Source organism: Myxocyprinus asiaticus, chromosome 13 (genome assembly GCF_019703515.2).
Source record: "Myxocyprinus asiaticus isolate MX2 ecotype Aquarium Trade chromosome 13, UBuf_Myxa_2, whole genome shotgun sequence".
Lineage (NCBI taxonomy): Eukaryota > Metazoa > Chordata > Actinopteri > Cypriniformes > Catostomidae > Myxocyprinus > Myxocyprinus asiaticus.
The window spans coordinates 16,323,579-16,335,827 of record NC_059356.1 but is presented as its reverse complement, the minus strand read 5'-3'; the positions used below and the strand labels follow the sequence as shown (position 1 = coordinate 16,335,827).

At 40.1% G+C, this 12,249-nt stretch overlaps 1 protein-coding gene across 6 annotated transcripts in view; it reads left to right on the top strand.

Annotated features, from left to right (window-relative positions):
* LOC127449949 (myocardin-related transcription factor B-like) overlaps positions 1-12,249 on the top strand; it is a 56,144-nt gene that overhangs the window by 38,739 nt on the left and 5,156 nt on the right. For 4 of the 6 annotated variants that reach the window (XM_051713593.1, XM_051713591.1, XM_051713592.1 and 1 more), the window contains 6 exons: positions 152-289; positions 3,427-3,668; positions 4,458-4,617; positions 7,180-7,896; positions 8,516-8,644; positions 10,787-10,936. In XM_051713593.1, coding sequence (XP_051569553.1) covers positions 152-289; positions 3,427-3,668; positions 4,458-4,617; positions 7,180-7,896; positions 8,516-8,644; positions 10,787-10,936 — 1,536 coding nt within the window. The remainder of the gene's footprint in view (positions 1-151; positions 290-3,426; positions 3,669-4,457; positions 4,618-7,179; positions 7,897-8,515; positions 8,645-10,786; positions 10,937-12,249) is intronic. The other 2 variants (XM_051713595.1, XM_051713596.1) reach the window with 2 other exon arrangements.

Genomic DNA, 12,249 nt, shown 5'->3' with positions numbered 1-12,249 from the left:
AGCAATTTATCACTGAAACATCTTTCCAGAAGGGCTAAGTAGTGAGTGTCTATTTTACATCTGGCAGCTATCCAGAAATCAGCCTTGTGCCATTGGTTAGATTTATATTTCTCTTCCTGTCCTCATGGTTTTTAATCTAATTTTATCTCAGTTCTGTCCACCTACAACCCAGTATACAGACTTCCTGAGTAGAACATCAGTAGAAGATCAAGCAAACAGTCGTGTAATGACTGCCACTCAGCCAGTCACTGCTGCAACTCCCACTAAACCCGGACCCACCCTTGTGAAGGTAAACCATGTGTCCCAACCACACTGATGTCATTTCCTGCCCATGTTTACTCATCATAGATAATGATCAGTGACTCACTTCATTACCAGCTGATTTCTCAATAGCAGCTCAAACTAGATGATAATGTACATCACACAGACTGAGAAACTGATCATTTCGATAATGCATTGAGATTGAATGCTTTGTAATTTCTCAACATATATTGTAGTGGTTCACAAAAATCCACTGAGAGTTACACAGGAAATCAACAGATAAGCTGTGAAGAAATTAGATCAGTGTGAATTTCCATGCTGGTCCAAGCTGGTTTATGCTGGTCTAGCTGGTGGACCACACATAACCTTAGCTGTTGAGGTTGGCTGAACAGCAGAATTGTTTTGGTCAAGCTGTTTGACCAACGAAGTATTGCTGGTTTAGCTAGTTAAGATGCCTGGTGGGAACACCAGCATACATGTACAGCATGCTGGGAACCAGCATCCAAAACACAAGATATGCTGGTGACCTTGCTGGTATGCTGGTCTTTTCAGTAGGGTGGATTTAGTGGGGTCAAAGGATTCACTTTACCTATATAAAACATGCAAACATGGGTATTCATTGTAGAGGAAGACCGATATATCGTTTCACCGATTAATCGGTGCCGATAATTGCTTTTTGGAACTATCGGTTATCGGCAAAAATCTATGCTGATAGAGGTCGATAGTTTATATATATATATATATGTGTGTATATATGTATATATATATATATATATATATATATATATATAAACTCAGCAAAAAAAGAAATGTCCCTTTTTCAGGACACTGTATTTTAAAGATAATTTTGTAAAAATCCAAATAACTTTACAGATCTTTTTTGTAAATAGTTCAAACAATGTTTTCCATGCTTGTTTAATGAACCATAAACAATTAATGAACATGCACCTGTGGAACAGTCATTAAGACAGTAACAGCTTACAGATGGTAGGCAATTAAGGTCACAGTTATAAAAACTTAGGACACTAAAGAGACCTTTCTACTGACTCTGAAAAACACCAAAAGAAAGATGCCCAGGGTCCCTGCTCATCTGCGTGAACGTGCCTTAGGCATGCTGCACTGAGGCATGAGGACTGCAGATGTGGCCAGGGCAATAAATTGCAATGTCTGAACTGTGAGATGCCTAAGACAGCGCTACAGGGAGACAGGAAGGACAGCTGATTGTCCTCGCAGTGAAAGACCACGTGTAACAACACCTGCACAGGATCGGTACATCCGAATATCACACCTGCGGGACAGGTACAGGATGGCAACAACAACTGCCCGATTTACACCAGGAACACACAATCCCTCCATCAGAGCTCAGACTGTCTGCAATAGACTGAGAGAGGCTGGACTGAGGGCTTGTAGGCTTGTTGTATGGCAGGTCCTTACCAGACATCACCGGCAAAAACATCGCCTATGGGCACAAACCCACCATCGCTAGACCAGACAGGACTGGCAAAAGGTGCTCTTCACTGATGAGTTGCGGTTTTGTCTCACCAGGGGTGATGGTCGGACTTGCGTTTATCGTCAAAGGAATGAGCGTTACACCGAGGCCTATACTCTGGAGCGGGATCGATTTGGCGGTGGAGCATCCGTCATGGTCTGGGGCAGTGTGTCACAGCATCATTGGACTGAGCTTGTTGTCATTGCAGGCAATCTCAACGCTGTGTGTTACAGGGAGGACATCCTCCTCCATCACGTGGTACCCTTCCTGCAGGCTCATCCTGACATGACCCTCCAGCATGACAATGCCACCAGCCATACTGCTCGTTCTGTGCGTGAGTTCCTGCAAGACAGGAATGTCAGTGTTCTGCCATGGCCAGCGAAGAGCCCGGATCTCAATCCCATTGAGCACGTCTGGGACCTGCTGGATCGGAGGGTGAGGGCAAGGGCCATTACAATTCTAAATATTTTATTTAGCACTGTAACACAGCCAAGTCTCCATCATTTTAAAATAAGAGTCCCTGGTGTATTTCAAGGTTTTTTAAAGCATTAAAAAAAAGGCATTATGCACCATTATATCTGGTTATTATAGATCATTTTAGACTCTTGTAGATTCAGTGTCTGTGTCCTTCACAAAAAGAAATGTCAAAGACATTTTTTATTATTACAGTACATACTGTAAATAGATTTAAACAAAACTATTGGCTGATTAATCAATTATCAGCCTTTTCCACTGCCTTAGTTATTGGTATCAGCAAAATCCACTATCGGTCGACCTCCAATTAATGCAGAAGCCAAAACATAATCTAGCCTCTTAAGCCTTTTGCACTCTATCCATTCTCTCTATAGTACTGCTTACATGCCACAGTGCAAAGATAAGAGAGCCCTAAAGATGTGGTTTGTTTTCGTAAACAGCCTGTTTAAAATGACTTGTCAGGGTATCTTAGGCCAAAAGTTTTAAAAGAGCAGCAGATGTAGAGATAGAAGTACCAACAGCTGACTTCTGTCTTCAACTGAAGGGTCAAATGAAATATTCACACTCATAATGTGGAGAAGAACAAACTAAAGCTGGGGACAAAGAAACAAGAATCATGCAATAACTTGTGCATTTATCATAATCCATGCCTTCAAAGCATTCTCCAGATATTTACTTCATGACAGAGGGTCACTGCTGACCCTGTCTCCCTGTGGAGCTTGTGCAAAGGAGCACGAACTTTGGGAGTCTGTGCACATAAGCTGGATTGAAATGGTGTTATTACATCCTGATGGCTTTCAACTCCCTTCCACAGAAACCAAACCATATTCAACATGTATCCTGTGACTCTTAATAATTTAAAACAATAAAGGTCATGTACCCTCTATGCATCCTGTTTCCTCTTCCTGTCATTTTAGGTAGATGTTTGTTCACAGCAGTTACAAACTTGCAGTTTGGCCCACAATTCTCTCACTTTGTGGTTTTGTATGAGTGCTAGCACATCCTTTAGCAAGAGAATAAGCTAGTTGGGAAGATAATGGGAGCTACCTGAAATCACAAAGCAAACAGACTGGTTATATATCAATACAACACAGCGTTGGCACCGACAGGGTGGCTTTGGTCAGAAAGTTTGAGATTTCAGATGATGCCTTTAATAATCTTCAACAGCTCAATTCTTGTACCTGTTCCCCCTTTTCATGCAGCAGAGCCAGTTCAAACAACCCAGTGACAAGAGCCGCAGCAAGAAGAGTAAAGAACCCAAACCGCGGGTTAAGAAGCTCAAATATCACCAGTACATCCCGCCCGACCAGAAGCAGGAACCCAATGAAGCCCCAATGGACTCTTCATATGCCCGGCTGCTTCAACAACAGCAGCAGTTCCTGCAGCTCCAGATCCTTAGCCAACAGCACTACAATTACCAGGCAATACTGCCGGCACCCCTCAAGTATGTCATGTTTCCAATAAAGTTTGCTACATTTAGGGATGCATGCAAAACACATCCTGCCTTATATAATATTAGTGTGGTTCCTCAACTAGTTCACAATCCCTTGCTGAAAAATTAGAACTTAGACTAGCATGAATTTCCATGATGGCTCTGGCTGGTTTTAAGCAGGTTAGTTTAGTTTCTGAACTAGTTCAGAATCCCCTGCTGAAGATACCAGCTCAGACCAACATTAATTTAGATGCTGATTCTGGCTGGTTTGTGCTGGTTTGGTACTGTTCTTTAAGTTTTCACTTGAAAAAAGCAGGCCAACCTGCATGATCTTGCTGGTAAAGCTAGTTAAAAGGCCAGGTGAAAACACCAGCATCTCATGTGGGAACCGAGATTCAAAACAATAGAAATGCTGGTCTTTTCAACAGAGTCATTCAGTGAGTTACAGACCTATTGAAGTAGTTGCATTTGATTTGAATATATCAGTGTCAACTGACATTTAGAGTATTTAGTATCAGCCTGATTGCTTTTCAAGATAGGTACGCAACTCAAAAAGGAATGCAGGCATTGTGGACTAAGAATGATAGCCTTTCAGTACCATGGTTTCCCCTATTAATCTTGTCTAACAGACCTGTCATCACCCAAGTCGTAGAATGGCAGTTCCTCACATTCTTTTCCATTTTGGCTCCTGTGGCTGCAAGATATACCTCTGCTTCTATTGTTTGAAAGGGCTGTTGATTGTGAATGATGAGGGAACAGGAAGTTCTCATTGCATTTAAAATCCTGAATTCTCCTGTGCAGGCTTGTGGCTGAGAGTCAGAACAGCTGCCCTAACGTCACCCTAAACAACAGCCCGACTTCAATTGTGGTGTCTCTGCCCAGCGCAGCCCCTTCACGTCCCAACAACACCTTGACCATTCGTAAACCAGGAGCTCTACCTGCTAACCTAGATGAGATGAAGGTGTGTAATATATGTGTAAATCTTGCAAAGAGGTGTCCAGGTCACATTTTACCAAGTGAAGCTGGGGTGGAGTTGGGTTTCAGAGTAAACACTCTTGCAGCACGTTGCAGTGAAAATGGCTTATCTGCAAATCAGAGCAATTTAAATTTGAGATAAAAAGAGAGAGTTCAGGTTGATTGGCTAACAGATTTCAGGTCTGGGGACCTTTCAGCTTACGCCATGTGAGCCGATTGGCTTAACACATTACATGTGAGTGAGCCAATTGGCTTACAGATAGCAAGTTCAAAGAACCTATCAGCTTGCGCCATGTAGATTTGTAGATCATATCAACAAGTCAGATGGCACAAATTCTGGGGAGTACAGTGGGAAAGGGGAAAATCGCACACATGTATACACACACAGTCAACTAAAACACACCAGTTTAAAATGTCAACTACTGTCCCTCGCATCTGCATTCGCGCTCAACTGCACTGGCAGAATCCTGAAGAATGACATAAGATGGAAACCCCACTATAGCAGCGCAATGCGGCTGTAGGTGTGATGAAAAAACACAGCAGCAACTGTGGAACAATTGGAAATAAACCAAAGTGACAAAAAAACAGTGATGTCTTCTTCAGATGCCATGATCGTTATTTACACAAACATCTTGGGGAAATTACATGATGTGGAGAAAACGGCTTACTATCCGAACCACAAGTATATGGGGGTAACAAGTAAGCCCTTAACACAGTGCATGTAAATGCCACTTTTAAGAGCAACTTACTCTCAATAAACGGCTTAGTGTCCAAGTAAACAAGCTCAGTGTTTTCAGGACATTTAAGCAAACTTTATTCTCATTACTGTAACATTTATTTAAATGTATATACGAGTATTTATACATCATTGTAAAAAAAATTGTACCACCTTTAATTAATTAAACATTCATTTTAGTGCTGTCAGCCGATTAAAATATTTATTGCGTGATTTTTCATAGGTAATTTTGATTAATCGCAGATTTTGAACGTGCTGAAATTTTACTCTATATAATGCCTGATCTCAAAATCCATTTAGTTCCTTCTTAGGAAAGAAAACAAAACAATATGTAACAATGTTTTATTAACATTTTCCAAACAGTATAAAGATAGAATTGCACTAAAATAGCAGCACTTCAAGTAACAATAAACAAAAAGTAAGAGGTCTACAAATTGAAAGACTAGTTCTCAAAAGTCGAGTAATCATTGCAATGGGCATTAAATCTCTTAAACCCTCATCCTCCACAATAATAATCGTGACGATCCACTTTGCTACAGCAGTTGCAAAGTTGCATTCACTTTGAACTCAACATGAAAGTGCTGCAGAGAACATCTTGTTTTGCTTTGAGCGCTGGCACTGTGCATGTAATGATACTTAATTCAAACTGTTAATGCAATAATTTCAACGGCTCTAATTAATAAAAAAAATTAATAACTTTAATACAGTAAAAATTACTATTTCAGTAATGGGAATCATCGTTAAATGGGTCATGACATGCCTTTTTTCTTGTATTATTTTAATATGTTCCTTGAGGTTTTTTTTTTTTTTCTTTTTTGCACAAAAAACAGAAGACTTGTATTTGTAAAACATGATCATTTTCCACCCTCATTCTGACCCTCTGTCAGAAATGCTTGGTTTTGGTGCTGCTTCTCCTTTAAGACTTGACAGTAAACGCCTACTGTTATAATTGGCTCTCTGCTCTTGACTGACCTGCTCTCTCCTTGCCGTCTCACTGCTCACCGCTACTGGGCAGGGCTACAGAAGTGATAAGGTAAAGTAGGCATTGATGTGTTGTGGAGGCGGAAAGATGCAAATGTCTATCACAGTGTGGAGGAAGTAAAGAACGAGTCATTGTGGCAGCTTGATTTCAATAAATGCTATTTTTGCAGTGAGGAGGAAGATTTGAGTTCTGAAACTTACAGTATGTTTTTATAGTACAATGTTGTCTTGGGTGTTAAAATTTTATTCCTCATGTCATGACCCCTTTAAAAAATAATGAGGATAACAATATTAGATGCATTATAGAAATGAAAATAGGGGAATAAAATATGCTTAATTTTCCTGATAAGAATGTCAGAATGTTAAAAAACAAAATGTAAGGAGCCATTCAGACCAAACGTGTTCTTACAAAAAAGCAGGACACAACACAACAAATACAGAATGCATGTGGTGGTGGTGGTGTTTTTTTTGTTTTGTTTTTTTTTTTAGTTCTTTTTAACCTGACATGGCATCTAAAAAACATGGTGCTCCTGTGAAAAATGTTGAAAAAACAGCTAGATGCGGCACTAAGGTAAAAGACGTAGGTCTAGAGTATCTTTACATTGGAAAACAATTTAAAAATCTGATACAAAAAAAAAGCGGTCTTTGCGAACGGCCCCATAGACTACATTTTATTTATGCAAAATATGATTTCTTCTATTTTTCTTTTGTTTTTGGGACAAAACGTGACCTGGACATTTCTTGACATGTTTCGTAAGATTCACTTTCATATCCGGCTTGTGGAATATTTACAGTAAGTAGCATAAGTAGAGCTGTTCCTTTGCCCTCTAGGTGGCTGAACTCAAGATGGAGTTGAAGCTGCGTGGACTTCCTGTGTCAGGCACAAAAACAGACCTCATAGAAAGGCTTAAAGCCTACCAGGAGAGCCTTCAACATGCTACAGCCATGGACACCAACATCTCCAAATCTTCTCTGCAACCTGACAGCATGAGCATAACTCCTCCCATGTCACCAGAGAGGCTGGAGGTCTCTAGTGTCAGTATGGAGGAAAGCAGGGACAGAACGACCAAATCTCCAACCCACTCACCCATCAAACCCAAACCTGAAGACGTGGCCATGGAGATCAAGGTGTCAGAGAAAGACCAACGCCTCCATGAGAAGGAGCGTCAGATTGAGGAGTTGATGCGTAAACTGGAACAGGAGCAGCGACTGGTGGAGGAGCTGAAAATGCAGTTGGAGGTGGAAAAGAGGAGCCAGCAGGGCAGAGGGCAGCAGCCAGAACCCATATCACCAGTCCAGATCAAAGAGGAGAACAGTGCTGCCCCCAGCTGCGGCTCTGAGCAGAGTCCCTTGCCACAAACTACAGGTGTGAAACAGGAAAAACCACATGCTCAGATGCACCAAGTCCCGGTCAAGCAATTCTATATGAACACCCAGCAAGTTCCCCAGACGCAGGCCCTGATCAACACCCAAACTGCCACACAGATCCTGCTGCCCATCTCACTGCCTGCCAACATCAGCCAGCCCAGCAACTCCATCACCACACAGGTCTCTGGATACATCTAGATTGTTTACAATGTCTCCTTAAAGGAATATTCCGGGTTCAATACAAGTTAAGCTCAATCGACAGCATTTGTGGCAAAATCTCGATTACCACAAAAAATTATTTTGACTCGTTCCTCCATTTCTTAAAAAAACAAAAACAAATCGAGGTTACAGGGAGGCACTTGCAATGGAAGTGAATGGGGCCAATTTTTGGAAGGTTTAAAGGCAGGAATAAGAAGCTTATAAAGCACTTACATTAATTCTTCTGTTAAAACCTGTGTATTATTTGAGCTGTAAAGTTGTTTAAAGGGTTTTAGGGCTTGTTGACATTACATTGCCATTATAAAATAACTTCACACAGAAAAGGGTTGTAAGTGATTTTATCACACCAAAATCATGTTTACACGCATGTTATGTCTTGTGGCTATACTTCTGAAATAGTGAGTATTTTAACATTAAAAAATCGGCCCCATTCACTTCCATTGTAAGTGCCTCACTGTAATCCAGATTTTTGTGGTAATCAATATTAATTCCACAAATGCTGTCGATTGAGCTTAACTTGTATTAAACGCAGAATATTCCTTTAAGGAAACTTATTTGGAGTTTGTCTGTATACTTTTAGGCGCAGACCATTCTCCAAGCAACAGTGCCCAATCTGGCTCAAAGCCTCATCCAAACACCATTGCTGCAAACACAGACATCCAACAATCCATCAGAACAACATTCAAACCAGACACAGTCTGCAAATCAAGTGAGCAAAAAGCTTCGTTGGTAACACAGGCCAAACTGTATGATTGGATGTACTGTTCTACATTATTAGTCTTACATTAAAGCAGGGCCTCAAGCCATATGGCACCAGAATACCATAGAAATTTGGGGCTAGGCTCTTTTGACTTTGGTTCAGTAGGAATAGCAACCCCCCCCCCAAAACACACTAGCAACTGCACAACAAATTGATAACAACCACTCAGAACGTCTTGGCAACTGCATAGCAACACTATGGCAACCACCCAGAACACCTTAGCATTGTAGCGAGGAGTTTTGCATGCAAAAGCACCCAACCCATTTTCTTCAGGAAATGTAAATATCTAGTTTAAAATAGCAGTGCTTGGAGTTACAACATAAAAGAATACTGAAAAAATTGAAAGGGAAAATAGTTATAATCTCAAGTGATATTTAAGGGAATTCTTCCATGTGATTTTGCACAGTAAACATATAAAGTCACTAGGATATGCATTATGCTTCATTCTAATAAAGAGCTACCACATAGCACAAACAATAACATTTTAAATTGCAATACAACAGGAATTAGAATATTTGAATTAGAAATTGTTTTTATTAGAATATGTCTAAAATGTTTTATGCATGTATATTTTATGTTGCTTATATAGTAGATCTTATCTTAACCTTTCCTCTCGCTCTCAGTGTTCCCACCCGCACTTAATAAATTTAATTCGGCTTACTATTGTGATGACAAGGCCCAGATGCATTTCTCTCTGATTTGGCACATAGGCTGAAATGGAAAAACTCTCTAAGGCCTGCAGTGTGTTCTGTACTTATCTCTGATGTTGCCAAGGCAATAGCAGTTGAGTTCAGGTGATACATTACCCTCTTAACAACATCAAACGCAGACCTGAATAAATATGTGACTAAAGTAGAGAGAAAAACAGAAAGATCACTCATCAATAAGGAAGAAACCTGGGCAAAGAACAAGAGACTGCTGTTTACACGCATACGTTTACATTACATTTTTGCATTTGGCAGATGCTTTTTTCAAAGTGACTTACAGTGCACATTACATGGACAATCCCCCTGGAGCAACCTGGAGTTAAGTGCCTTGCTCAAGGACACCATAGACCTTTTTCACATTCCGGGTTTTGGAACGCAGTTGCAGGGTAAACTTCAACTGCGGTGAATGGGAGTGAATGGGAGATCACAGCTATTATTATTTTCACTTACCCATTTGCTCCAAGACCAAAAGAAAAAATCCTCTATTACATTTGAATGACTTTCCAGAAGAGGGAAAAAATAGAGAGTGGTGGATTTAGACAGTAAAATGTGAGAAGATGCCAAATTTACTGTCATCTCTCAGCAGCTGTAATAGAAACCTCCTCGCAGCTGTGGTAATTCGTTTTTTAAAACTAATATATGGGTAATATAGCACAAAGCATAATGTTGTTATAAATTTACACTCAATATTTAAAAAATGTATAATATAAAACATTTTGCGAGATTTACGCTGTTAAATATGGTGGAAATGCATCATTACAACCTATGGAAAAAGGTCTATGCTGGTGGCTATGGGGATCGAACTGGCAACCTTCTGCTTATCAGTTCTGTGCTTTAACCCACTAAGCCACCACCACTCCATATTCTTTACACACATATTCTTGTGTATTATTTTTTTCTCCCCAATTTGGAATGCCCAGTTCCCAATGCACTCTAAGTCCTCATGGTGGCGTAGTGAATCGCCTTAATCCGGGTGGCGGAGGACGAATCTCAGTTGCCTTTGCGTCTGAGACGTCAATCCGCACATCTTATCACGTGGCTTGTTGAGCGCGTTACTGCGGAGACATAGCACGTGTGAAGGCTTCACGCTATTCTCCGCGGCATCCACACACAACTCGCCACACGCCCCACCGAGAGCGAGAACCACATTATAGCGACCACGAGGAGGTTACCCCATGTGACTCTACCCTCCCTTGCAACCGGGCCAATTTGGTTGCTTGGGAGACCTGGCTGGAGTCACTCAGCATGCCCTGGATTCGAACTCGCGACTCCAGGAGTGGTAGTCAGCGTCTTTACTCGCTGAGCTACCCAGGCCCCCCACACACACATTCTTAGAAACAATATGCAGTGGCCTAATACTGCCTTCTGCTGCATGTGTGTACAGGTGTTGCCCTTGTGTGGAAGCTCCTCTTCTGGGTTTGAGTACAAGCAGAACCAGCACCAGCACCAGCCTATGGCCGAGATGCCCCAGTGCTTCCTCAATAACTCACCCAGTGTCTCACCCAGACACACTCCAAATGGACCCATTAACAAAGTAAGCCAAACTCTGTTCTGTATGGCCAAAAACATTCTTTATGTGAGTATACAAATGCAAAAATATTTAGGAACGCAAGCTCGGTATTATGTCAAAACACTATTCATAACGCAGCACAAAATGATTGCTTCAAACAGAATTTTCAATACAAATGACATAGTAGGGTGAGTTATTTAATTTTTGAGCCCCTCACCTTTCAGTCCTCCAAAACTCTCACAGTAAATGGTAACATTTTCGATGGGAATAGGGCATAGAGATGATCACTTCTGAATGGAATGCACCCTAAGTCCTAAAACTCACAAGGATGTGAGTTACACTTGATAGCAACTTGTGTCTTTTTATTTAAAAAGCACAACATCTTTAAAATCAGCGTTCTAGTACAGTATTACTGTGTGTAATTTATGTAGTACAACAAAATTTAAAACTCTCCAAGTATTGTTCACCACAGACCTTATTTCACTCTTAAATCAAAAATCCCTATTCTAAAACCCTATTGGAAGAGGCAATACAAATTGACGTCAATTGATTAAAGGGAACTCTAACCACCACAGTAATATACTGTAGAAATAGGACCACATGCTTGCAATGCATTGTCAAAGCATTCACATTTGTGTACTTGCATAGAGTATGGCCTAAATCTTATATTCTTATATACTTATATTCTTTGTTGTCTAGGACTCTGATATAGCTTATATATTACATTATTTGCTCAACCTGAATGCACAGTTTGAAAATGATATGGTAAGACTTTACAATAAGGTTCCATTTGTTAACATGAACTAACAATGAACAATACTTTTACAGCATTTATTAATCTTGGTTAATATTAATTTCAACATATACTAATTTATTTTTTTAAATCAAAAGTTGTATTTATTAACATAAGTTAATTCACTATGAACTAACAATGAACAATTGTATTTTTATTAACTAACATTAACAAAGATTAAAGGAATAGTTCACCTAAAAATGAAAATTATTTTTATCATTTACTCAGCATCATGCCATCCCAGATGTGTATGACTTTTTTTTTAGAAAGATTTTTAGAAGTATTTCTCAGCCTGTTGGTCCATACAATGCAAGTGAAGGGGTGCCAAAATTTTGAAGCTCCAAAATCCACATAAGGGCAAAATAAAAGTACTCCAGATGACTATAATCAGAAGTTATATGACAGGTGTGAGTGAGAAATAGATCAATATTTAAGTCCTTTTTTTACTACAAATTCTCCTCCCTTCTCAGTCAATCTCCACTTTCACATTCTCCTTGTGTTTTTGGTGATTCACATTCTTCATGCATATTGCCTCCTACTGGAC